The sequence below is a fragment of the Hylobates moloch genome, unplaced genomic scaffold, assembly GCF_009828535.3.
Source record: "Hylobates moloch isolate HMO894 unplaced genomic scaffold, HMol_V3 SCAFFOLD_3, whole genome shotgun sequence".
Lineage (NCBI taxonomy): Eukaryota > Metazoa > Chordata > Mammalia > Primates > Hylobatidae > Hylobates > Hylobates moloch.
This window is the reverse complement of record NW_026652278.1, coordinates 111230548-111258270: the sequence shown is the minus strand read 5'-3', so window position 1 is coordinate 111258270 and position 27723 is coordinate 111230548. Positions and strand designations below refer to the sequence as shown.

Sequence of the window (27723 nt, the reverse complement as noted above, 5' to 3'; positions counted from 1 at the left end):
GAAAAGTAGATGTATCAGAATAAAGTCTTCATGTAATATAATGTTAAATTATTTAATAATCAGAAAATAAAATAAAATATTTTATTAAAAATATATATGTATAATAGTTGTATGACAAAATAAATCTTTGGCCAAATGGCTTTCTTATAATTTCGAGTAGTTTGATAAAACAAAATCATGTTAACCTACAATAGGGAAAATAATAAATTGAAAATAATAACTTGAAAATTATTTTAGCCTCTATTTTAAATGACTAGATTTTATTCTGGGCTAATTCAAAGAATGGCTTTTGTCACATTTAGTTTATAACAACCCAGACGCCTATTGAGATTATTTTGCCTATGTGATTTTTTTGAAATAAAAATTTTATTGAAGTGTAAGATACAGAAAGTGCACAAAACATAAGGTAAAAGTTAATTAATACTATTTATTTTCTAATTATTGCTGGTATATAAAAATAACTATTAATGATGACCTTTTATTCTGTGCTTTCACTAAATTCACTTGTTAATCCTAATGATTTACTGGTAGCTTCTTTTAAATTTTCTATGGACATAATCATGTCATTTGTGAATAATGACATCTTTATTTTTCTTTTCCTATACTTACCCCTTTTATTTATTATTCTTGTATTATTGTTTGGCAGGGGTAAACAAACAGCATATTTCTCTGAAAACATTTACGTATGTTTTAACTTTTACCTTTAAATAATATTTCCACTGGATATAGAATTACAGGTTGTCTGTTATTTATTTCATTATTTTAAAAGTGTTAATCCACTCTCTCCCACCATTTCAGTTGGAAAATCAACTGTCTTATTTTTGCTCATTTTAAGATAATGTGTCTATTATTCCTTCGCTTTAAGATTTTCTTGGCTTTATTTTACAATCGTGTGCCTTTTGTGTGGTTTACTTTGCATTTACCCTTCTTGGGTGCTGTAGTACTTCTTGAACTTGAAGCTTGATGTCTTTTGTCAATTTTGAAAAATCTTATGCCATGAATTCTTTTTTTTAAATTATACTTTAGGTTTTAGGGTACACGTGCACAATGTGCAGGTTTGTTACATATGTATCCATGTGCTATGTTGTTTTGCTGCACCCATTAACTCATCATTTAGCATTAGGTATATCTCCTAATGCTGTCCCTCTCCCCTCCCCCCACCCCACAACAGTTCCCGGAGTGTAATGTTCCCCTTCCCGTGTCCATGAGTTCTCATTGTTCAATTCCCACCTATGAGTGAGAACATGCGGTGTTTGGTTTTTTTGTCCTTGCGATAGTTTACTGAGAATGATGTTTTCCAGTTTCATCCATGTCCCTACAAAGGACATGAACTCATCATTTTTTATGGCTGCATAGTATTCCATGGTGTATATGTGCCACATTTTCTTAATCCAGTCTATCGTTGTTGGACATTTGGGTTGGTTCCAACTCTTTGCTGTTGTGAATAGTGCTGCAATAAACATACATGTGCATGTGTCTTTATAGCAGCATGATTTATAGTCCTTTGGGTATATACCCAGTAATGGGATGGCTGGGTCAAATGGTATTTCTAGTTCTAGATCCCTGAGGAATCGCCACACTGATTTCCACAATGGTTGAACTAGTTTACAGTCCCACCAACAGTGTAAAAGTGTTCCTGTTTCTCCACATCCTCTCCAGCACCTGTTGTTTCCTGACTTTTTAATGATGGCCATTCTAACTGGTGTGAGATGGTATCTCACTGTGGTTTTGATTTGCATTTCTCTGATGGCCAGTGATGATGAACATTTTTTCATGTGTTTTTTGGCTGCATAAATGTCTTCTTTTGAGAAGTGTCTGTTCATGTCCTTCGCCCACTTTTTGATGGGGTTGTTTGTTTTTTTCTTGTAAATTTGTTTGAGATCATTGTAGATTCTGGATATTAGCCCTTTGTCAGATGAGTAGGTTGCAAAAATTTTCTCCCGTTCTGTAGGTTGCCTGTTCACTCTGATGGTAGTTTCTTTTGCTGTGCAGAAGCTCTTTAGTTTAATGAGATCCCATTTGTCAATTTTGGCTTTTGTTGCCATTGCTTTTGGTGTTTTAGACATGAAGTCCTTGCCCACGCCTATGTCCTGAATGGTATTGCCTAGGTTTTCTTGTGGGATTTTAATGGTTTTAGGTCTAACATTTAAGTCTTTAATCCATCTTGAATTAATTTTTGTATAAGGTGTAAGGAAGGGATCCAGTTTCAGCTTTCTACATATGGCTAGCCAGTTTTCCCAGCACCATTTATTAAATAGGGAATCCTTTCCCCATTTCTTGTTTTTGTCAGGTTCGTCAAAGATCAGTTAGTTGTAGATACGCGGCATTATTTCTGAGGGCTCTGTTCTGTTCCATTGGTCTATGTCTCTGTTGTGGTACCAGTACCATGCTGTTTTGGTTACTGTAGCCTTGTAGTATAGTTTGAAGTCAGGTAGCGTGATGCCTCCAGCTTTGTTCTTTTGGCTTAGGATTGACTTGGCGATGCGGGCTCTTTTTTGGTTCCATATGAACTTTAAAGTAGTTTTTTCCAATTCTGTGAAGAAAGTCATTGGTAGCTTGATGGGGATGGCATTGAATCTATAAATTACCTTGGGCAGTATGGCCATTTTCACGATATTGATTCTTCCAACCCATGAGCATGGAATGTTCTTCCATTTGTTTGTATCCTCTTTGATTTCATTGAGCAGTGGTTTGTAGTTCTCCTTGAAGAGGTCCTTCACATCCCTTGTAAGTTGGATTCCTAGGTATTTTATTCTCTTTGAAGCAATTGTGAATGGGAGTTCACTCATGATTTGGCTCTCTGTTTGTCTGTGATTGGTGTACAAGAATGCTTGTGATTTTTGTACATTGATTTTGTATCCTGAGACTTTGCTGAAGTTGCTAATCAGCTTAAGGAGATTTTGGGCTGAGACGATGGGGTTTTCTAGATATACAGTCATGTCATCTGCAAACAGGGACAATTTGACTTCCTCTTTTCCTAATTGAATACCCTTTATTTCCTTCTCCTGTCTGATTGCCCTGGCCAGAACTTCCAGCACTATGTTGAATAGGAGTGGTGAGAGAGGGCATCCCTGTCTTGTGCCAGTTTTCAAAGGGAATGCTTCCAGTTTTTGCCCATTCAGTATGATATTGGCTGTAGGTTTGTCATAGATAGCTCTTATTATTTTGAGATACGTCCCATCAATACCTAATTTATTGAGAGTTTTTAGCATGAAGCGTTGTTGAATTTTGTCAAAGGCCTTTTCTGCATCTATTGAGATAATCATGTGGTTTTTGTCTTTGGTTCTGTTTATATGCTGGATTACATTTATTGATTTGCATATGTTGAACCAGCCTTGCATCCCAGGGATGAAGCCCACTTGATCATGGTGGATAAGCTTTTTGATGTGCTGCTGGATTCGGTTTGCCAGTATTTTATTGAGGATTTTTGCATCAATGTTCATCAAGGATATTGGTCTGAAATTCTCTTTTTTGGTTATGTCTCTGCCAGGCTTTGGTATCAGGACGATGCTGGCCTCATAAAATGTGTTAGGGAGGATTCCCTCTTTTTCTATCAATTGGAATAGTTTCAGAAGGAATGGCACCAGTTCCTCCTTGTACCTCTGGTAGAATTTGGCTGTGAATCCATCAGGTCCTGGACTCTTTTTGGTTGGTAAGCTGTTGATTATTGCCACAATTTCAGAGCCTGTTATTGGTGTATTCAGAGATTCAACTTCTTCCTGGTTTAGTCTTGGGAGGGTGTATTTGTCAAGGAATTTATCCATTTCTTCTAGATTTTCTAGTTTATTTGCATAGAGGTGTTTGTAGTATTCTCTGATGGTAGATTTTATTTCTATGGGATCGGTGGTGATATCCCCTTTTTCATTTTTTATTGCATCTATTTGATTCTTCTCTCTTTTCTTCTTTATTAGTCTTGCTAGCAGTCTATCAATTTTGTTGATCTTTTCAAAAAACCAACTCCTGGATTCATTAATTTTTTGAAGGATTTTTTGTGTCTCTATTTCCTTCAGTTCTGCTCTGATTTTAGTTATTTCTTTCCTTCTGCTAGCTTTTGAATGTGTTTGCTCTTGCTTTTCTAGTTCTTTTAATTGCAATGTTACAGTGTCAATTTTGGACCTTTCCTGCTTTCTCTTGTGGGCATTTAGTGCTATAAATTTCCCTCTACACACTGCTTTGAATGTGTCCCAGAGATTCTGGTATGTTGTGTCTTTGTTCTCATTGGTTTCAAAGAACATCTTTATTTCTGCCTTCATTTCATTATGTACCCAATAGTCATTCAGGAGCAGGTTGTTCAGTTTCCATGTAGTTGAGCGGTTTTGAGTGAGTTTCTTAATCCTGAGTTCTAGTTTGATTGCACTGTGGTCTGAGAGACAGTTTGTTATAATTTCTGTTGTTTTACATTTGCTGAGGAGAGCTTTACTTCCAACTATGTGGTCAATTTTGGAATAGGTGTGGTGTGGTGCTGAAAAAAATGTATATTCTGTTGATTTGGGGTGGAGAGTTCTGTAGATGTCTATTAGGTCCATTTTGTGCAGAGCTGAGTTCAATTCCTGGATATCCTTGTTAACTTTCTGTCTCGTTGATCTGTCTAATGTTGACAGTGGGGTGTTAAAATCTCCCATTATTATTGTGTGGGAGTTTGAGTCCCTTTGTAGGTCACTCAGGACTTGCTTTATGAATCTGGGTGCTCCTGTGTTGGGTGCATATATATTTAGGATAGTTAGTTCTTCTTGTTGAATTGATCCCTTTACCATTATGTAATGGCCTTCTTTGTCTCTTTTGATCTTTGCTGGTTTAAAGTCTGTTTTATCAGAGGCTAGGATTGCAACCCCTGCCTTTTTTTGTTTTCCATTTGCTTGATAGATCTTCCTCCATCCCTTTATTTTGAGTCTGTGTGTGTCTCTGCACGTGAGATGGGTTTCCTGGATACAGCACACTGATGGGTCTTGACTCCTTATCCAGTTTGCCAGTCTGTGTCTTTTAATTGGAGCATTTAGCCCATTTACATTTAAAGTTAATAGTGTTATGTGTGACTTTGACCCTGTTATTATGATGTTAGTTGGTTATTTTGCTCGTTAGTTGATGCAGTTTCTTCCTAGCCTCGATGGTCTTTACAATTTGGCATGTTTTTGCAGGGGCTGGTACCAGTTGTTCCTTTCCATGTTTAGTGCTTCCTTCAGGAGCTCTTTTAGGGCAGGCCTGGTGGTGACAAAATCACTCAGCATTTGCTTGTCTGTAAAGTATTTTATTTCTCCTTCACTTATGAAGCTTAGTTTGGCTGGATATGAAATTCTAGGTTGAAAATTCTTTCCTTTGAGAATGTTGAATATTGGCCCCCACTCTCTTCTGGCTTGTAGAGTTTCTGCCAAGAGATCAGCTGTTAGTCTGATGGGCTTCCCTTTGTTGGTAACCCGACCTTTCTCTCTGGCTGCTCTTAACATTTTTTCATTCATTTCAACTTTGGTGAATCTGACAATTATGTGTCTTGGAGTTGCTTTTCTCGAGGAGTATCTTTGTGGCGTTTTCTGTATTTCCTGAATCTGAATGTTGGCCTGCCTTGCTAGATTGGGGAATTTCTCCTGGATAATATCTTGCAGAGTGTTTTCCAACTTGGTTCCATTCTCCCCATCATTTTCAGGTACACCAATCAGATGTAGGTTTGGTCTTTTCACATAGTCCGAAATTTCTTGGAGGCTTTGTTTGTTTCTTTTTATTCTTTTTTCCCTAAACTTCCCTTCTCGCTTCATTTCATTCATTTCATCTTCCATCACTGATACCCTTTCTTCCAATTGATTGCATCTGCTACCGAGGCTTCTGCAATCTTCGCGTAGTTCTCGATACTTGGCTTTCAGCTCCATCAGCTCCTTTAAGCCCTTCTCTCCATTGGTTATTCTAGTTATCCATTCATCTAATTTTTTTTCAAAGTTTTTAACTTCTTTGCTATTGTTTTGAATTTCCTCCCGTAGCTTGGAGTAGTTTGATCGTCTGAAGACTTCTTCTCTCAACTCGTCAAAGTCATTCTCCGTCCAGCTTTGTTCCATTGCTGGTGAGGAACTGCATTCCTTTGAAGGAGGAGAGGTGCTCTGCTTTTTAGAGTTTCCAGTTTTTCTGCTCTGTTTTTTCCCCATCTTTGTGGTTTTGTCTACTTTTGGTCTTTGATGATGGTGATGTACAGATAAGTTTTTGGTGTGGATGTCCTTTCTGTTTGTTAGTTTTCCTTCTACCAGACAGGACCCTCAGCTGCAGGTCTGTTGGAGTTTACTAGAGGTCCACTCCAGACCCTGTTTGGCTGGGTGTCAGCAGCGGTGGCTGCAGAACAGCGGATTTTCGTGAGACCACAAATTCAGCTGTCTGATAGTTCCTCTGGAAGTTTTGTCTCAGAGGAGTATCCAGAAGAGTGAGGTGTCAGTCTGTCCCTACTGGGGGGTGCCTCCCAGTTAGGCTGCTCGGGGGTCAGGGACCCACTTTAGGAGGTAGTCTGTCCGTTCTCAGATCTCCAGCTGCGTGCTGGGAGAACTACTACTCTCTTCAAAGCTGTCAGTCAGACAGGGACATTTAAGTCTGCAGAGGTTCCTGCTGACTTTTTGTTTGTCTGTGCCCTGCCCCCAGAGGTGGAGCCTACAGAGGCAGGCAGGCCTCCTTGAGCTTTGGTGGGCTCCACCCAGTTCGAGCTTCCTGGCTGCTTTGTTTACCTAAACAAGCCTGGGCAATGGTGGGCGCCCCTCCCCCAGCCTCGCTGCCACCTTGCAGTTTGATCTCAGACTTCTGTGCTAGCAGTCAGCGAGACTCCGTGGGCATATGACCCTCCCAGCCAGGTGCAGGACACAAACTCCTAGTGTGCCGTTTTCCAGGCCCCTTGGAAAACCGCAGTATTAGTGTGGGACTTACCCGATTTTCCAGGTGCCATCTGTTACCCCTTTCTTTGACTAGGAAAGGGAACTCCCTGACCCCTTGTGCTTCCCGAGTGAGGCAATGCCTGGCCCTGCTTTGGCTCACACACAGTGCACTGTACTGTCCTGCACCCACTGTTTGGTACTCCCTAGTGAGATGAACCCAGTACCTCAAACGGAAATGCAGAAATCACCCGTCTTCTGTGTCTCTCAGGCTGGGAGCTGTAGACCGGAGCTGTTCCTATTTGGCCATCTTGGCTCCCGAATCGCCGTGAATTCTTTCAATATTGCTTCTTTCTCTTACTCCCTTCTGAGGCTCCAACCACACATATATATTGGCATTTTTATTACTGCTCCAAGTATGTCTTCTGCTGTTTTTCTGCATCTTAAATCCTATTTTCTCCATGTTGCAGCTTGAACACTTTCTGCCTCAATTTAGCAATTTTCTCTTTAGCTATGTCTAATCTGCTATTAATTCCATTTTTGGAATTTTAAAAACATTTATATTATTTAATATAATACAAGTACAGAAAACTTAAGAAAGTATACATAATGTCTATGAAATGAATAATCTTGGAAAGGACTACACATATCAAGAGCTATTCCAGAGCTCTATCCATGGTCCCTGCCCAATCACAGTACCCTCTAGCCCCTAGTAGTAGTCAATATTTTGACTTTTATAGTAATATAAACTTGTGAAAATTTTTTTAGCATGAGGACATTATACTAAGTGAAATAAGCCAGCCACAAAAAAAAAAAAAATTACTGTAGGATTCTATTTATACAAGGCTCTTAAAGTGGTAAAAATCATAGAGACAGAAAGTAGAATGGTGGTTCTCAGGAACTGATGGTGGCAGAGAGGGAATGGAGAGTTATGAGTATAGAATTTCAGTTTTACCAGATGAAGGGTTATGGAGAGGGATGGTGGTGATGGTGGACCAACATTATGAAGTATTGTACTGAATACCACTGAACTGTATGCTTAAAGTGATTAAGATAGTTAATTTTATGTTATGTGTATATCAACACCACCACCACCACCACAACAAAAAATATTTAAAAAAAAAAAAACCTATAGGATGATTTAAGTCTTTAAGAGGTGTGTCATCTTCTTTCTAGAAGGGATTCATTTTTGTCAGAGCAGGCAGTTTGATTTAGGGGACATAGCCTTTATCCAATCTAAGATTTTGTTGATTGAGAGCAATATTTAGTTTTATGAAGGCTGATGTATTACTTGTTCACCTTTATCCCAATGGTATAGCCCTTTAGGACTTCTAGCTGAAAGTATGGAATATTTACCAAGACCCCTCCTCCCTGGAAGACCCTATACTCCTATTTGGTCTTCCCAGACTTGAAGCTGCCAAAAGGTTTACTCAGCTTGTTAGCCTTTTAGTGTTGCTGATGAATCAACAAGTGCCTCAAGGAGAAAAGCCGTACCACGTGTTGAGTTAAAATCTCTAAATTTCCCTCATCTCCAGAACCCTGGCCTCAAGTACTCACTTCCTTGGTAGCTTTTAAACCATTTTTAAAACTCATTTTTTAAAACTAGCTTTTCTGGTTATTTTTATGAAGTTTTTCTGATATAAAGTAGTCTGCCATAGCTGGATGTGAAAATCTTACCTATGTCCTTTGGTCTTATTCATTTAGCAAGCATTTAAGCCAAAGATATAATTACAAGCATACTTTGGAGATATTGTAGGTTTGGTTCCAGACCACTCCAATAGAGTATCACAATAGAGCAAGTCGCATGACATTTTTTATTTCCCAGCATATATAAAAGTTATGTTTACACTGTATTGTAGTCCATTTAGTATCTATAGCATTGTGTCCTTAAGAACAATATGTCTGAAAAACAAAGTACATACCTTAATTTCAAATATTTTATTGCTAATAGATGCTAATGGTCATCTGAGCCTTCAGTAAGTTGAAATTTTTTGTTGGTGGAGTGATTGCCTCATTGTTGATAGCTGCCGACTGATCAGGGTAGTGATTGCTGAATGTTGGATTGATTGTAGCAATTTATTAAAATAAGACAACAATGATTTTTGCTGCATCAAGTGATTCTTCCTTTCATGAAAAATTTCTTTGTAGCATATGATACTGTTTGGTAGCATTTTACCCACAGTAGAACTTATTTCAAAATTGGAGTCAATCCTCTCCAATCCTGCTACTGCCTTATCAACTAAGTTTAGGGAATATTCTCAATATTTTGTTGTCATGTCAACAATATTCACAGCATCCTCAGGGGGTAGATACCATCTCAAGAAACCACTTTCTTGGCTTATTCATAAGAAGCAACTCCTGATCTGCTCAGGTGGTTTTTGTTTCTTTGTTTGTTTAGATTGCAGCAATTCAGTCACATCTTCACACTCCACTTCTAGCTTTAGTTGTCTTGCTATTTCCACCAGATCTGTATTTACTTCCTCCATTGAAGTCTTGAACCCCTTAAAGTTAACCATGAGAGTTGGAATGAGAGTTTTCCAAACTCCTGTTAATGTTATTATTTTGCCTTCCTTCCATGAATCACAAATAATCTTCATGGCATCTAGAATGGTGAATTCTTTTCAGGAGGTTTTCAATTTACTTTGCCCAGATCAATCAGAGGAATCCCTTTCTATGGCAGCTATAGCCTTATGAAATGTGTTGCTTAAATAATAAGGCTTGACAGTCAAAATTACTCCTTGATCCATGGGCTACAGAATGGATGTTGTGTCAACAGGCATAAAAAACATTAGGCTGGGTGCAGTGGCTCACGCCCATAATCCCAGCACTTTGGGAGGCCGAGGTGGGCAGATCACGAGGTCAGGAGATAGAGACCATCCTGGCTAACACAATGAAACCCCGTCTCTACTAAAAATACAAAAAATTAGCCGAGCATGGTGGCAGGCACCTGTAGTCCCAGCTACTCAGGAGGCTGAGGCAGGAGAATGGCATGAACCCGGGAGGCAGAGCTTGCAGTGAGCTGAGATCACACCACTGCACTCCAGCCTGGGTGACAGAGCGAGACTCCGTCTCAAGAAAAACAAAACAAAACAAAACATTAATCTCCTTGTACATTGCCATCAGAGCTCTTGGGTGACCAGGTTCGTTGTCAATAAAGAGTAATAAATTGAAAATAATATTCTTTTCTGAGCGATAGTCTCAAGAGTAGGCTTAAAATATTCAGTAAGCCATGCTGTAAACAGATGTGCTGTCATTCAGGCTTTGTTGTTCCATTTATAAAGCACAGACAGAGATTTAGCATGATTCTTAAGGGCCCTGGAATTCTCAGAATGGTAAATGAGCATTGGCTTCAACTCAACTCAAATTCACCAGCTACATTAGTTTCTAGTGAGACAGTTAGCTTGTTCTTTGAAGCTTCGAAGCCAAGCATTGACTTCTCTCTAGCTACGGAAGTCGTAGATGGTATCTTCTTCCAATAGAAGGTTGTTTCATCTACACTGAAAATCTGTTATTTAGTGTAGCCACTTTCATCAATCATCTTAGCTAGATCTTCTGGATAATTTGCTGCAGCTTCTACATCTGCACTTGCTGCTTCACCTTGCACTATAAAAGTTAAGAAGATGGCGTCTTTCCTCAGCCTTCATGAACCAACCACTACTAGCTTCCAACTTTTCTTCTGCAACTCCCTTGCCTCTCTAAGCCTTCATAAAGTTGAAGAAAGTTAGGGCCTTGCTCTGGATTGGGTTTTGGCTAAATTATGGAAATGTTGTTCCTGGTTTGATCTTCCATCCAGACTGCTCCAACTTTGTTGATATCAGCACTAAGGCTGTTTTACTATCTTATCATTCATGTGTTCACTGGAGTAGCACTTATCATTTTCTTCCTGAATTTTTCCTTTGCATTCACACCTTGGCTAACTGGCACAAGAGGCCTAGCTTTCAGCTTATCTCTGCCTTTGACATGTCTTCCTCACTGTCTAATCATTTCTAGCTTTTGATTTAAAATGAGAGACTTGTGATCTTCTTTTCACTTGAACACTTAGAGGCTATTGTAGGGTTATTAATTGGCTTAATTTCAATATTGTTGTGTCTCAGGGAATAGGGAGGCCCAGGAAAGGGAGAGAGATGGGGGAGCAGCTGGTCATTGGAGCACTCAGAACACACACAACATGTATTGATTAAGTTTGCCTTTTTACATGAGCATGGTTCATGACACCCCAAAAACAGTTTTTTTGACCTGATCACAGGTCACCATAACAGATATAATAATAATGAAACTGGAATATTGTGACAATTACCAAAGTGAGCACATGATGTTGGAAAAATGGCACCGATAGACTTGCTTGACACAGGGTTGCCACAAACCTTCAATTTGTGAGAAAATGCAATATCTACAGAGAAGAGTAAAGTGAAGCGCAATAAAACGAGGTATGCCTGTACACTGTTTAGTTGTTTTTTAAGTGGACTTCTAAAGCAATGCATGTACTAGACAATGTCTTAAACTTTGTGTATCCCTGTGCATATCCTTTTTTTTTTTTGAGACAGGGTCTCACTCCCATTGCCCAAGTGGGAGTACAGTGGTGCGATTATAGCTCATTGCAGCAGCTTCAACCTCCTGGGCTCAAGTGACCCTCTCGCCTCACTTTTTGAGTTCTCACTATGTTGTGCTGGCTAGTCTCAAACTCCTGGGCCCAGCTCACCTTGGCTTCTCAAAGTGCTGGGATTACAGGCATGAGCCACTGCACCTGGCCTACATATGCTTCACGGTTAGAAAGGATCTTACAGCTATTTGTTTGCGCTGTCTATGTATCACATCATGTTTTGTTTCATCTGTTAATGTTATTTAGTAATAATAATAAGTCTAAGAATATACTATCATGTTGAAAGAATTTAATTCCTAAGTTTTTATTTCTATGTTGATGTATATATGCAAAGGAATAAAATGTTCTAAAGTAAAAGAGAAGTATTAGCAGATTAAGTTCTCTCTCTCTCTCTCTCTCACACACACACACATGCACACACACGCACACACACACAGCATGTAATATTTACAAAAGCTTTGATTAACACAGGGAGCTACATTTCCTATTGAACGGTATCGTGCTTACTGATATAGTACTCACCTGGTATTTATACAGTCAATAGGCATCTCTTTATAACTAACCCAAATATTACCACACCAGTGTGTGTAGAACTACAGGCAAGCTGCTCAGCAGGTACAGGGCACCGAAGCCACAAGATACAGAGAAGTCTTACAGCATGTCTTAAGCACTTAATCTCAAAAACAAATCCGAGTTATTCCATTAATTTCCATTTTCCCCTAATGTTTTACTTGTTATAATTTTCTACAGTCTCATTTTGAAAAAAAAATTATAACATTGATCAGAATGGGCCTCCAACTTTTTTTCCCTGCCACTCCTCAACCCCTCTTTAAATTCTATGGTACACCTCTTTCATGCAAGTGATGTATTACCAATAATGGTAGTGTGCAAAAACTAAAATCTTAATAGTACTATTTTATCTATTTATTATTTTTTGAGACAAGGTCTCACTATGTTGCCCAGGCTAGAGTGAAGTTACGTGATTTCAGCTCACTGCAACTTCCACCTCCTGGGCTCAAGTGATCCTCCCACCTCAGCCTCCCGAGTAGCTGGGACTACAGGCACATGCCACCACTCTCGGCTAATTTTTGTATTTTCTGTAGAGACAGGATTCTTGCTATGTTGCCCAGGGTAGTCTTGAATTCCTGGGCTCAAGTGATCCACCCACCTCAGCCTCTCAAAGTGCTGGGATGACAGGCATGAACCACCACATCCGATCACAATATTTAAAAATACTTAAGAAGATCACTATTTAAATGCAGTCTATTTGGCATTCTTTTTTTAAATAAAAAAAATTTACTCATTAATTCATTCATTTTTAAATGAATGGTTATTAAGCAGCCTATAAATTGAGTCTAACTTTTTTTGAGTGCAAGACAGCATACTACATATTAGATATTTTACTCTAAAATGAAAGTCAAGTGATCAAATAATGGATTATGAGACTATTAAAAATTCAAAATATCCATGGAAATTATAAAAACTGAGTAACAGAGAAAAATAAATGCCCATTCTATAAACTATACTATAGATATCACTTGGTGATATATTTGATAGCATAAGTTTTGGGTTGTACCTCTTCTGGAATCTTGGGCCATTAAGTCTCTAAATTACTTTTAATCTGTCCTAAAGCCTGCAAAAATATAAGATGGAATCTGGAGTTACACAGTAATTCTCATAGCCTTGCATGTGAATTATTTATTAAATTCTTGAACAGTATTGCCATTTAAAACGATGCATAAACCCAGATCAATCTTTGGATTTGAAACTATTATTAAAATAACATTTTTAAAGTATGAGGGGATAATCTTGATGTTATACCAATGATAGTTTCTGAATCATTTCCTTCATTTTTATACTAAAAATGACCAAGTTTGAAAATAATAGTAATATTACAAAATATGAGTCTTTGCCTAGGCTTAGAAGATATCCTATATTGCTATTTAGATTCTTTTCTCAAAAGAAAAAATTGCTTTCTACCAGGGAATTCAGTTATCTGTACCATGATGAAAAAATTTTAGTATTGCATGCCAACAGTGTCACCCAGGATCATCGAATTACCTGTTAAAGCTCCTGTAATCAGGCAGTTCTGCCTTTCCTTCAGGCTTGAAAAGTTTAGGATATAAAGCCTCTAAAAGCTCTGGATCATTGCTAATGGCTTGTTCCCAGGGAGATTGATAGTACTTAGGGACAGCTGTGGTGTTGAATTTTTCAGGAGGAATTTCCTTCAGTGGTCCAGAATATCCTTTGGAAAAATATAGCAAAAGTAAGTAAACACTGTGCCCGAGAGTTACTAACCTCCACCTAACATTTTACCATGTTTGATTTTTCATGCTGGGATAAATTTATGAAGCATGCATCCTTTTCATGATCCCTTAGAAAACAGCAGTCTGCAAGTGTTAGACATTTTAGAGCTCCTGTAAGCTTATGGAACTTTAAAAAGAAACCATTTTTCTTAATGTTTAATTTTTCCAAATTATACAGTTTTTTCTTGACTGTCTTAGTATATATATTTTTCCAGTAAAACTGTTCATTTTGTTTTCTAAAAATTGTGCTCCTTGCATTAATTCATACTAGACTTTAGATACCACAATTAATTAATTTAAAAATGTTAATATTGAGTGCCTATTGTAGTCTAAGGTAGGGGAAGTCTCAATGCAGACAAAATCTCCCTCCTCCCAGAGCCGATTCTTTAGAGGTGATGTTTGGGTCTTGTCTGTCTTCAATTGCTGAGTGCTCTGTAAAATGTTTGAGCTTCAAGAAGATGAAGTAACTTGTTTCCACCGCCTTATTCAGGCCCAGCTCTTCTTATCTCTCAATGTATCCATCCCCTGTTTATTTTGTTCCTCAAGATTTCTTACCTAGCCTTTCTGCTTCTGATCTCACCTCCCCAGTTTATTCTTCCCGTAACAGCTGGCAATTTTCTGTAAATACTGTTTAAAAGTCACAGAAACTCTTGGCATAGATCTTTAAACCTTTCTCACATGCATAGAGTGACACTCTTCCAGTTTTCTAAGGCACAGTTATCTACTTTCTGTTTACACTGCCATATTACCTAATTATATCCCTGCAATTCTCTCTTCCACCACGTCAAATCCATTTACCATTTGATGACTTCTTCTTTTGGATTTCTCTGATGCTCTTTCCCATCTCTGCAATAATTTTGATTTTCTTCTGTCAAAGCATACCTGTCTTCTCTTTACACTAAAATGTTTGTCTCCTCCAAAAAAAAAGCCCCTTCCTGATAATTCCATGTCTAAACAGTTATTTGTGATTATTTAGTTTTCTTCAGACTGCCTCCAGTATCTAATAGAAATCTTTTTTGGTAGGCTCCTTTTCTCCGCTTACCACTGAAATACTGTTGTTCCTCAAAGCTCTTTTCTTACACAATGCACTCTACTCTACCTCGAAAATTCCATTTATATTGATAGCTTCAATTGTGACCTATGTATTGATAATTCTGACTTTTTAAAAAAATAATCAAGCCCTCTACTCAATTATTTACTATATTTATCAAAGTAAATGATCCACTGGCACCCTTTATAACTTGTCTAGACCTAAATGCAGCCGTTTTCTAATATATTCTGCTTCTTTTTCTATTTTGGTCATTTTAGCAAATGTTATCACTTTACTCTCAGATGCCCAAGACAGAGCATTATCTGAAAGTCTCCCTCATCCCCACAACAAATCACAAAGTGTTACCAACTATACTACCTAAGGATTTCTAAAATAGGGGCTCTCATATTATTGTGTGTCTGAATTATCTTGGATACGTATTTAAAATGTAGATAATAGGATCCTCCCTCCAGAAGTCTGGCTTCAGTGAGTCTCAGGTATGACCTAAAACTCCAATGTTTAACAAACTCTCGTACAAATCTTATGCAGGTGGTCTACAAACAGAACAACGAGGAACATTGTTCTAAAAAATTACATTTCCGTTACTCCTGCCCTGGGTCAGGCCCAGGTGTCTCTTGCCTGGGTGTTCGCCACAGCTTCAACACTAATCCTTTAGCTCTAACCCTCTCCCAGCCACCCTCCACACTGCTGCCCCAGGAGACCTTCCTAACTGGCCAGCTCTTTCCCTGCTCAGGGGACCTTAATGCCTCCCAGGACAAAATCACAACCACTCAGCATGACCCATGTGGCCCTTCTGCCCATCCAGCCTCACCACCTGCTTTCTCCTTTCACACTCTTTGCTCCAGGACTATGGATCTAGTTACTTGTTGCTTGGGGTGTCCCTTATGCCCCCCTACTTGGTCCGTTTATCTCCTGTGCCTGGACTGTTCTCCCTACTTCTTGTCATGTGCGAATTTCTATTGTAAGCCTTGGCTTCAGGTCACACTTCTATGCAGCCATTCCTACCTCCCCAAGGAAAAGAGTTCTCTTTCCTGTGTCTTGTCTATGTATATTATATGTAACTCTATCACCATAACTACCACATTTTATTTCCTATTCCTTCCCTGGAGTTGAACAGAGGTAAGACCTTTAAACACTGGAAAATTTTAAGTTTTATAAAATTTTTTTTAAATTCCTCAAAATCCCACCACCCTAACACAAGTATTTAGTTTTGTGTATTTTCTTCCAGTTTTTCTTCACCATAAACATAATGATCACATAACTAGAACATCTAGTGTAATATTATGTTTTTCCCCCAAATTTGTTTAAAATACTTTTAAATGTTTCTGTATCATGTTCATAATTATTTTAAGGGTTTCATAATAATCTATTAAATTAAGGAACCATAGTTATGTAATCATTTCTCATTTTTGAACGTTCAAGGTTTTCTAATTTCTTTTTATAGATATCATTAAATAACAACTTTTATCTTTTTTGATATGCTGTTATCTACAGAAAAGAATGTGCTTATATTTAACCCCACAGAAATATTACAATTCAGCAATGCCATATGTCTACATTTCTTGTTTGATTTTTAAATATGTTTTAATATAACTGAAATTTAGATAAATTTTATTTTTACAGTATAATGGCATTTTCATACTCTTATTTATTCATATATGAAAAAAGTTGGCTTTTTGATACATAGTTAGCTAATCACTAACAAATTAATTTGCTAAATTGGAATAATTATAGTTTGTTTACTGAGCTTATTGTACTTTTCAACTTATCTACTCAGAAGGAAGAATCCATTTGTACTCTTGCCTCATAGTAAACTACATAATAATACCAAAACTCCCCCTTTTCTTACTCTATATTGCATAGACATTTTCTAATATTTAATAATTGGATACTAGCTCTAAATAGGTACATAAATTAGTGGTTTAAAAATTTCTCGTAAGTTAAACATTGCATGTCCTCATTCATATGTGGAAGCTAAAAAAGTTTGATCTCCTAGGGGTAAAAAGTAGGACAGAGGATACTAGAGGCTGGGAACAGTAGAGAGAAGTGGGGACAAGAGAGATTTGTTAAAGAATGCAAAATTATAGCTAGACAGGAGGAATAAGTTCTAGTCTTCTATAACACTGTAGGGTGCTATAAGAATAATATATAGTTATTTATGTATAAATTTATATATAAATAATAATATATAGTTCAGATAGCTAGAAGGAGGATATTGAATACTTCTAACACAAAAAAATAATAAATATTTGAGATGATGGATATGTATCAAAACATTACTATGTACCCCAAGAATATGTACAATTATCACACGTCAGTTTAAACAATATTAATTCGGGCTATAACAGTTGCGTTGGAGGTACATCTTTGAGGTTCCATTAAATGAGAAAATTAAGATACAGAAAAGTGTGTTGAATATACCATTTAATAAAGCATGCAGTTTTCTCCCCACAAAGTCTCTCTCTGGATATATATAAACATACATATACAACCACACACATATTTATTCCTGATGGTCAATAAAATGCACATATGATGTTGAATTATTTACACAGAAAGTGAAAACATAAATATACTTTGGACATTTTCTCTATCTCTCTATGTGAGATTAATTCTTCTATTCATTTTGTAATTCCATAGTATACAGTCATGACTACATAATAAAAGTTCTAAGTGATGAGAGCACTAAATTGTATCAACATTCACTTTTCCATATGTCCTCTCTCTTTCCTATTTAATAAAAGAAAAAAAAACTCCAAAAAGTAAGCAGGGGTTGTAGTACAGTGGTTGGAGCTCAGATAGTATCTGCGTATTATATTGCATAAGAAGGATGTAAAGGTGGATGGGGAAAAAATTAACTTTAACTGAGTGCTTATTATGTGTTAGGGACTATACTCATACCATCACACTTTGCACAGTGACCCTATGAAGTGAGATTTCTTTCTCTATTTTACATATTGAGAAAACTAGGGCCCAAAGAGATGTATTTCCTTTCCCAGCACGGTAGTAAAACAGGAAGACCCATAGGGTTGAACCCAGATATGTCTGATTCTAAACCTTATTTCTTTTCTCATGTGGTTGATGATGTAGATACAGACCCTATTACCTGCTTTTCTGCCATAACTTTTGTTGAAAGCTACCAGAGAACTTTATTAAAATAATCCATTTCAGAATTGTATGCATTTTAATTATGCCTAATTGGTTACCTTCAGTGTTATTTTGCTAAGTCTATCCATAGTTTTTCTCATCGTGCTCATTAAGAATGCTCTAATACCTTATTTTTAAATAATATTTAATGTTGTATAGGTGCTGTACCTGTATAACATTATCTCAAAATATTTACATATTTTCAAAAATAGTATTACATTTGAGAAAAATGCTAGGAGTACTTTTGCTAAATTTACTGTTTATTTTACAAAAATTAGACATATATCTTTAGTTTCAAGATCTAACTATTTTAAATTTTTGAAATCTATACATTACTCTTGAGGAAATGCTTGAATTTTCAAAGACACTATAGGTTACTTGGAAAAGTTGTCTAATTAGATAATGTAATTTTTTGAAAGATGTCCTATTTTAATACCCAACATTATTTATAAAAACTATAAACTGACTAAGGAGTTGATTCTCTTTTAAAATGATAAACAAATGTATACTCTTTAGGAGCTGCATTGAAAGTCCTATGAGGGAACAGAGAATAAAAAAAGAAATCTCCATAAGGTCTGTTGACATGAGGCACTTGTAAATTTGGTACCAGATCTGGGCTTAATTCTTTTTTGTTTTATTTATTTATTTTTTACAGAGATAGGGTCTTGTTACGTTGACCAGGCTGGTCTCGAGCTCCTGGCCTAAAGTGATCCTCCTCAGCCTCCCAAAGTGCTGGTATTATAGGTGTGAGCCACTGTGCATGGCCCTAATTCTTTTTTCTCTTGTAATTTTAATTTAAAAGATTTTTATTTTTAACTTTTGTGGGTACATAACAGGTGTATATATTTATGGGGTTCATTAGATATTTTGATAACAGCATGCAATGTGCAATAACTACATCAGGATAAATGGGGTATCCATCATCTTAAGCATTTATTCTTTATGTTACAAACAATCCAGTTATACTCTTTTAGTTATTGTAAAATGTACAATTAAGTTACTACTGACTATGTTCACCCTGTTGTGCTGTCAAATACTAGGTTTTATTCATTCTTTGTTGCTTCATAGGCATTCGTAACCTCAACATCTTAATTTATAAAATGAGGACTGCAATTAATATGTCATAGTTACTGTGAAATTAAAGAAGGCAATATATATCACAGCACTTTATAAATTGTATAGTCCTATGCGAATAGGATTTCAATATAATTACAAATTACTTATTATAATTTTCAATATAGCAGGTGATTGACAGACCATCTAAAACAAAGAACATATGGCTACTATAAATGTTTTATGTGATTCCTTTAGGTCTGAATTTTTGCATTTGTCTTGTATTTATCCAAAAAAAAATTTTTTTTTGAGTCAGGGTCTTACTCTGTTACCCAGGCTGGAGTGCAGTGGTGTGATCATGGCTCACTGCAGCCCCCACCTCCTGGGCTCAAATGATCCTCCTGCCCCAGCCCCCCAAGTAGCTGGGACTACAAGTGTGCACCACCATACCCAGCTAAATTTTGTATTTATTGTAGAAACTAGGTTTCACCACGTGATCCAGGCTGGTCTCAAACTTGTGGGCTCAGGTGATCCACCCACCTCGTCTCCAAAAGTGCTGGGATTACAGGTGTGAGCCACCGTGCCTGGGGCCCAAAAAACATACTTAATGAGAAAAGATATATTATTTAAATATTATTTAATAAAGGCTTTAAATGCCTTGAGTCATATCATTAGGTACACAGAAACTTTATTTCTCTATTGGTAAGGGGATTGGTTACCTGGAGCAATGTTGTCTGGATTTGGAGGGCTTCGTGGATCTGGGGTGTTGGGAGGAGTCAAGGGGGCTTGCTGCGAACCACCTTCCAAGTTACTTCCATCCACTTTCCCATTCTGCATAGCAATACTGTGCTGTATTTAATCAAAAGTAAACTCTGCTGAAAACTTAAAAATGTAAGCACAATAATAGGAGCTATAGATGCAAAACTTCAATTGTATATTTATGATTTAAATGCAATGTCGCTTCATTACTTCCTGGGACCTCAATAATTTTTTTCATAGTAAGATGGTTGTGCACTTGAATGAGAAGATTTACTGACATCAGTCTAAGATCTGTTTTATGATGACAGTCCACTTAATAATGATTAGAGCTGAAATTAATTGAGCCTTACTGTGTGCCAGGCACTATGTCTAGTGGTTCATACCAATAATTTCATTTTCTATTTAGAACATCCCTATGAGATAAATGTATTTAATTTTTGAATCCTTACTAATCTAATAATGTAGAGCACATTGGCCAAGCATTTGGCCTAGTAAATCTTATGTTCCATTGTATTTATATTTGGGCTTTAATTAGATTTTTTAGTGTATAGAAAGTTTAAAAATCTAACCTGAAATTTGAACGGCAATCATGTACTCCAAAAAACCAAAAATCATTTATATTTTAAGTTGCATAGACTTGCAAAAGGAAAAATTTGTGATTTTTAGAAAATAAAATGCTGAAAAAATGCTGAAAAAAAGAGCTGTCTCTGCCCGAGGTTAAAACTTATAGCAAAAATATTACAACTTTAAAAATTTTTAAAACTTTAAACATCACATGCCTAATTGCAAACTCATCATCATGTTCACACTTTATTGCGTACTGAACAAGCCTAAATATTTTAGCCTTGCACTGAGACCCGCCTACCTAGTCTCATCAGTTTTTAAAGATGTACCCTAAGCTTAAAACCAAGCCACTTATGATTCCCCAATTATCTTGTATGCTTTTCTACCTTTGATCATAGATCAAGATTCCCCCATTATCTTGTATGCTTTTCCACCTTTCTACCTTTGATCTTTGATCATAGGAGTTCCCCTAGCAAGAGGCCCCCTCTCCATCATTACCATGGTCAGATCTGTCCTGATTTAAAAAACACCCCTTCCCTTATTCTTCCTCCCCTTCCAATAAAAAGTTTTTTGTCTTTCTTCTCGCTGCTCCCATATCATTTACTATAATTCACCTTTAAAATAATATTTTGTGTCCTGTTTCATTTACTAGCTTGTTAGCTACTTGAGAACAGGGAATTTCATTTTGCCCATATGTCTTTTACAAAGCCTAAGATGGTGCCTTATATAGCACAAGCAGTCAGCGAATATTAGCTGAATTTTTAGTGAATAAATAGCCAAAACCAGCTGATTCTTTTTCACTATGACATTTTTTAAAATGCCATCTTCCTCTTTCACTTTAGTCTTCATGTGCCTGTTATCCTCATTGCTCATACTTTATCATGTCATCATCTACCTTCTGTTCGTTTTCCACCAAGCATTTTCCTTCCAGTCAGACCGAATACAAATGCTGATATGGCATTATTCCAATCTTTAGAAATTGTTCCTAATTGCCTAGTGAATAAAATGCAAACTCTTTTGCCTGGTAGTGTAGATGTCGTACTCACCTCCTAAACATTACCTCTCATTCCTTGCAAACTTCCACAAGCCAGTTCCCCACTACTACCCTCTGCCCTCCTCAGCCCCACAAGCTGTTTCGCCTGCTTGGAATGCCCTCCTTTCTGTTCTTTACTAAACCAAATCCTAGGTTTCCTCTAAGACCCATCTTACAATTTCCCTCTTCTTTCTAACTAACTTAATCTACTGGAAATGTCTCCATATTCTGTATTATCCCAATACTTCAATAAAACCTATGCCACCTTCTCATGCTCTTTCTTTATTTGTTCCTGTTACCTGGGTTTTGGTATTGCATTTATGTCATTTGGAGTCCCCACCCTATTTATAATCTGGTTGAAGTCTAGTTGGCCACTGATGTGATTTGGATATTTGTCCCCTCTAAATCTCATGTTGAAATTTCATTTCCAGTGTTGGAGTTGGGGCCTAATGGGAGGCGTTTTTGGTCATGGAGGTGGATTCCTCATGAATGACTTGGTGCCATCCTCGTAGTAATTAGTTCCTATGAGAACTGATTGTTAAAAGGTACTTGGCACCTCCTCCCTCCTCTCTCTTCCTTCCTTCCTCTCTCACCATGTGATGCCAACTCCCCTTTCCTTTCTGCCATGAGTGGAAGTTTCCGGGGGCCCTTACCAGAAGCAGGTGCTGATGCCATGCTTCTTGTACAGCTCACAGAACCATGAGTCAAATAAACCTCTTTTCGTTATAAAGTACCTGGTCTCAGCTATTACTTTATAACAACATGAATGGACTAAGACGGGGATTGTGTGTGTGTGTGTGTGTGTGTGTGTGTGTGTGTGTGTGTGTGTGTTGTGTGTGTGTGTGTGTGTGTGTGTGTGTGTGTGTGTGTGTGTGTGTCTGTGTGTAATATAACATTTTGCATTTTGAACTCAGCTCCTATCTTGAGTGTTGGACTTAATAATTGACTAGATTACTATCTTTTTGTTTTTACTTCTAAACCGATACTACCTCTTTAAAAAGTGTAAAGTTCATGATAACTTTAACATAAATAAAAAGGCATTTGAGATAAATTTAGGAAGTTTAAATGTATAATGCACAAAGAATAACATTTTCTAAGTTCCTAGAATGTGTTCATTAAATGAATTTCACCTAAACTTACAAATAATTCTACCTATATTAATTTCTAGGAATTGTAATACCTTCTGTAACCTCTTCCTGGGGATTAATGATGAGCAAGAAAATCAACACTTTCTTGTTAGTCATTAATTATCAGGAGACATCCAGTACCTCTACATCATCATTAAGAAAATAAGCAGAGCCTTATAATAGTTAGGTAGTAATCTATATAATTATAAGCTTTACATCATAGCATTCCATCATCTGCAATTCCTTTCAGAAAAGTTGGAAAGACAAATGAAAATATGTCTCTTTTTACCTCAGTTAAGTTGACCCTAAAGAAAACAAAACTAGAGCCATATCCTATAGATTATGACTATGTAAATTAAAAACGCATATAGAAGATTCTTTACATGATTTCTGTTAAAATATCAATAGAAATAAAAAGAAAGCTTCTTTGTCTGTTCTATGCTTTGTGCCAAACACATGGTAGAAGTTATTTTTTGAACAAAGCAAACATATATTTAGAGTTCCAATTATTTAGTGTGGTCTTATTTCAGAATTACTTTTAATAGTATACTTCCCATTTTCCCAGTAGTATTTTAGATTTCTAGTGATTCAAAAAATATAATATCCTTTTGCAGTAACTTATAAGAAGAGAATTTTAGTTATCATGAAGCATTCTTCCATTTTACTTTATTTTTGGTGGCCTATTTTCTTCACCCATCTCCATTTTGCCATTTTGGTTAAAAAATAGTTTATGAACTAGGGCTTCAAAATTGGCTCATGTAGCAAGCAATGTTCATTTCTTTTTAGGAACACATATTTACTATTATTACTGTTTGTGTCATAGAAAGTATATGTAGCTTGAATTTGCCAGTGTCCCTCACCAGTAGAATTCAAAGCTACACTTATTTTTTCTGTTTTTAAAATGGTAGTATTTGAACAAATGGCATTAATTACCAGGGAGGTGGTTTATATTTTCATTTATATGAGGTCTTCAACATTATACTAGAATAAGAAATATATAAAGCTGAGTTAAATTATTACTTTGACAACATCTGTTGCTCAAGAGAAGCAGTAAAAGTAAAAGCTTGTTCCAGAAAATATAGTCAACAAATTAGATTAATGTGGTATAAATCATATAAGGATCATTCAAGAACTAGATTATAAGTAAATAAAAGCTCTCTTATCTTTCAATGTCATTCGGTTTCTCTATCACTAGATAAAGCCCGTATTTATTTATCTTTGAGCTTGCAGCATAGTATCTAGAACATAATAGGCACCCAATAAATATTTGCCAAAAGTATAAATGAATATGAATGGAAATAGACCTGAGTCTAATAATATTTTTGAATTCCTGTCATATTAACGTTTCAAGTTGCAATCTACAGCCTTGACAAAGTAAATGTATCATTGTACAATGTGGCTCACTATCTTCCTTAATGATTTATTGTGCAAGTAATTTTTTGAATTAAGATCAGGCAACACACAGATCATTAAAGACAGAAGGCACCTGAGAGAGCAATGGGGTGTGTACCTTTATTTTTAAAATGAGGGGGAAAATTCAGAAAGGCAAAAAAAAAAAAAAAAAAAAAAAGCAACCCTTTTTGAGTTAATGCTAAATCACATGGCTAGTGGGACAGCCAGGACCAAACCTTGGTCTCCTGATTCCCAGGCAAGATTTTCCTTTAATTACACCATGAGAGAAGTTGGTGCCAAGAATTCTAGAATTCTGACAGCTGAGTATCAATCTTCTTTATTATGGTGTTGCTTAAGTCAAATGAACATACTTCCTTGAATACTACTTTCCTTATTTTGAAAGAAGAGTAAAATTCATCACACTTTAGAGTATGTTATGTCACTCAATAAAATATGACTTTATTGCATACATTATTATTGCTTATTGCTTTGAGTTATTTATCAATATTTAATTATTTATTTCAATAAACCTGTTTGGGGTCATTTTATTTATTCAGTGCCCAGTCTTCTGGGAATAGTGAAAAATTGTCAAGACATGTTCTTATATATATTATGTGTAACCAGAACACATTCGAACACAGGTGTATAAAATTATAATCAATAATTTGAATTGGTAATTTTGAATTTGAACTGGTAATAATTTGAATTGGTAATTTGAATTGGTGGTAAGAGAATATGTTGTGTTCACAGGGACATTTTAAATCTTATTGAACCTTTCTTCAGAATTGTAGTTAAAGCATTATTCCTAGAGATGTAAGTGGAAGTTATAAAAACTGACATTATTCATTTATTCAAATGTCTAAACTTGTAGATGACTTTTCAAAGACTTCCTTAAGCCACCTTATTTTGTACTACTCCATAGAGAGCCTTCTCTATTGTCATTATTGAAAGAATATGATTACATAGACTCCAGCAGATGGGGTAGGGATTATTTTTGACTCATACTTACAAGATGTTTTTGATAAGAGGATACTGGGCATACTTATAGGGTACATTGACTTCAATTAAAAAGTCACTCCTCACAAGTATAAATACTATAGCTGAGTAAGATTTGATGGCTAACTGAATTCACAATTAGAACTAGATTCAATCAATGGATGGCTGAAGAATGCTCACAAATATGAAAATAAATTTGTTAAGTGTCCTCTCAACATTTTCTGTTAACAAAAAACATAACAAGGAAAATAGAAATATGGGAAACAAAATTTTGGTGTTTGTGGATGTAGATATTAGTTTCTATAATGTGTTTTAGTAATTATGATAAAATAAATCAGGGAAATTAGTCTGTTTGCTGTAAAGAAGTGAGCTGTCCATTCAAAACAACTTACTAGTGATGGGAGCCGGTAAGTTTTCAGGCTTAAATTTGTAAGTAAATCTTTCATAGCCCTAGGAAGAAACTATCAGTAAATAAAACATATTTGTTGAAGTCATCATGATCTTTTCAAATTTAGGACGAATGCACTGTTCCTTTTTGATTCTTCATGCCAGCCATTTGAATTTTAAAGCCATTTTCCCAAAGCTGGTTGCCTTTCCACTATCAACTTTTTCCTCTACAATCTCTTTAAATAACAGTTTAAGTGAACGTAATATTAATACAATATGTAAAATGTAGTTTGATTTTTATTTGTTTATTAGCTTTGAGTTGGGGAAATCTCTGTCCAAAGAGTTATATCCAAACTAGTTTTTGTCATTAGTGAGTACCAGACTTCCCTACACAATGTGGAGTAAATGCTTTGAGAGGACATTGAATGTGTCTGTAGTTCCCAGGCATGTTTCAGTGCCAAGATTTACTCAACAAATAAAATGCTTATCCTCGCTTGTGGAGCGCTATGTGCTTTGGAAGTGTTTCCATCTCAAACATGTAACTAGTTGTGATAAGACCATGGAAACTTTTAGTACCACTTCTCTCCATTCCCTCTCCCTCCTCTTAGTGGAACAGACAAGTTCCTCAGTGCCAAATCTACAAGTTACAATGTCCCTCTTGAACTAAAAGCATACACATATCATACATAATGCTTCTTTTGTTTACCCACCTAAACTATTCATTGTGATAAAAAAAAAGCCTAACAGAATAAATTGAAAGAAGATATATAGAATACTTGCTTGAGAAACTAGTCATACATACAAATTTGGAAATACTGCTCATTCATTTGGATACTACCTGTTCAAGTTATACCTACATTTATTTGTGCTCTAGATTGGTACTGGAAATTTTCAAATGTGTATTTGTCAGATCTTCTTTGACGCATCTTAAATAGCCTGGCACCACGGTTACTGAGATGGGATAATTCTTCCAACATGATGTCTCTGGGGATGCTGACCTTTTTGCCCAGGTCCATGCCATCAACATCTGTAAAACAATATTCATATGAGTAAAAATCTCAAGGTAAGCATTTTTAATGCTTTTACAAATTTCTTAATTCTAAAATTCCACCACTCTCTAATTGCATGATCATAAGTATGTTACTTATTTTCTCTAAACCTCAGTTCCTTCATCTCTAATGTGGAGCTAATAATACTAATACCTATTGCAAAGCATTAATATGAGAATGAAATAAAAATGCTTCATATAAAGCATGTAGCCTGGTATCTGGCACATAGTGTGAATAAAAGTTAGCTGTAATTACTACTAGTACAATTTAGTCTCTCCATATAGAATGAGCTTTCAAATAGCATGGCTTCATAGTTATATTCATAAACTGTGTTTTGCTCCCCACATTTTTATGTGTCAGCTTTAGCTATCCCCCTACTGAAATGCCTACCCTCCCACTCCACCCCACCCCATTTCCCAGACTCGGTCAAAATACTATTTATTCTGCATCTAGCACTGAGTAACCTCCATAAAGTAGGCAGATGGTAAGTATTCAGTGAACTTTTTCCCCAATCCAGCTCAAATGCCATTTATATTAATTTCTTACCTAAAATTTTTATTCATAATTACTCATTCATTCTCTATATTTCCATAACACTGAATCATATATATTTGATTTTGCTTTATTTGTTTTATGGTTTGCATTTTCTTCAGGTTTTACTTTCTGTGTCTCCCATACCTTAAATGTATCAGACATTCAGTAAATGTGTTATTTCCTATTTCTATTACTAAACAGTTTTTCCAAAATCCAAAAGAGACACAACCTTTCCACTTGCTTCTTTAATCACGAATATATTTCTGTAATACCCACAGAGTCTTTTTGCCACCGTTGACTACCATTAAATGCATAGGAAGAAAAATTGGGCCATTAGGAAAATAAATAATTATTTTGATTGGGGCAACATTCTTTGATGATATGATATATTAACCATAACAATTACGCTTTGGGGAATGTTTAGAATAAAACAACAGAATTACTTGTTAAATTTTCTCTCCGCTTTTCTTTTGAAAGAAAAATTAGTTTACATGTTTTGTTTTTACAGGTAAAATCAGAGGAGTCCACTAATTATAAAAGTCACAATATCAAGATTTTTGCTTCTGGGAAGATGAAGTAGATGTATTTTTTCCTGTAAAGCTATTAAGTACAACCTCACATGTTGGACATTATAAATAAATAAATAAAAGATGCTGAAAGTGTAAACAAATAGGCAGACAAACTAGGGACCCTAGGACCCAAGGAACAACATGGTGGTTAATACTCTGGGTTTTGTTTTAGCCCCTAAATCTCAGACTTGAAGCTGAAGATGATGGCAACCCAGAAACACCAAGAGATCCAGACAAACAAAGCACGAACAAAAGGTTGTTCTCTCCAGCTAAAGGACCAGGAAAGGAGCTGCCTCTGCAAGACAGCAAATGTTTAGACAATG

General features: G+C 36.2%; 1 protein-coding gene and 1 long non-coding RNA gene across 2 annotated transcripts in view; one reads left to right on the top strand and one right to left on the bottom strand.

The window, feature by feature from the left end:
- Positions 1 to 27723, bottom strand: part of MYOZ2 (myozenin 2) — a 51304-nt gene that overhangs the window by 10044 nt on the left and 13537 nt on the right. Inside the window, exons 3-5 of the mRNA XM_032146493.2 lie at positions 26106 to 26275; positions 19710 to 19839; positions 13495 to 13678 (exon numbers count right to left, since the gene is read on the bottom strand). Of these exons, the coding sequence (XP_032002384.1) occupies positions 13495 to 13678; positions 19710 to 19839; positions 26106 to 26275 (484 nt within the window). The remainder of the gene's footprint in view (positions 1 to 13494; positions 13679 to 19709; positions 19840 to 26105; positions 26276 to 27723) is intronic.
- The window catches only part of LOC131383111 (uncharacterized), an 84739-nt gene continuing 83161 nt past the window's right edge, over positions 26146 to 27723 (top strand). Inside the window, exon 1 of the long non-coding RNA XR_009212889.1 lies at positions 26146 to 26311. This is a non-coding gene — a long non-coding RNA (uncharacterized LOC131383111). The remainder of the gene's footprint in view (positions 26312 to 27723) is intronic.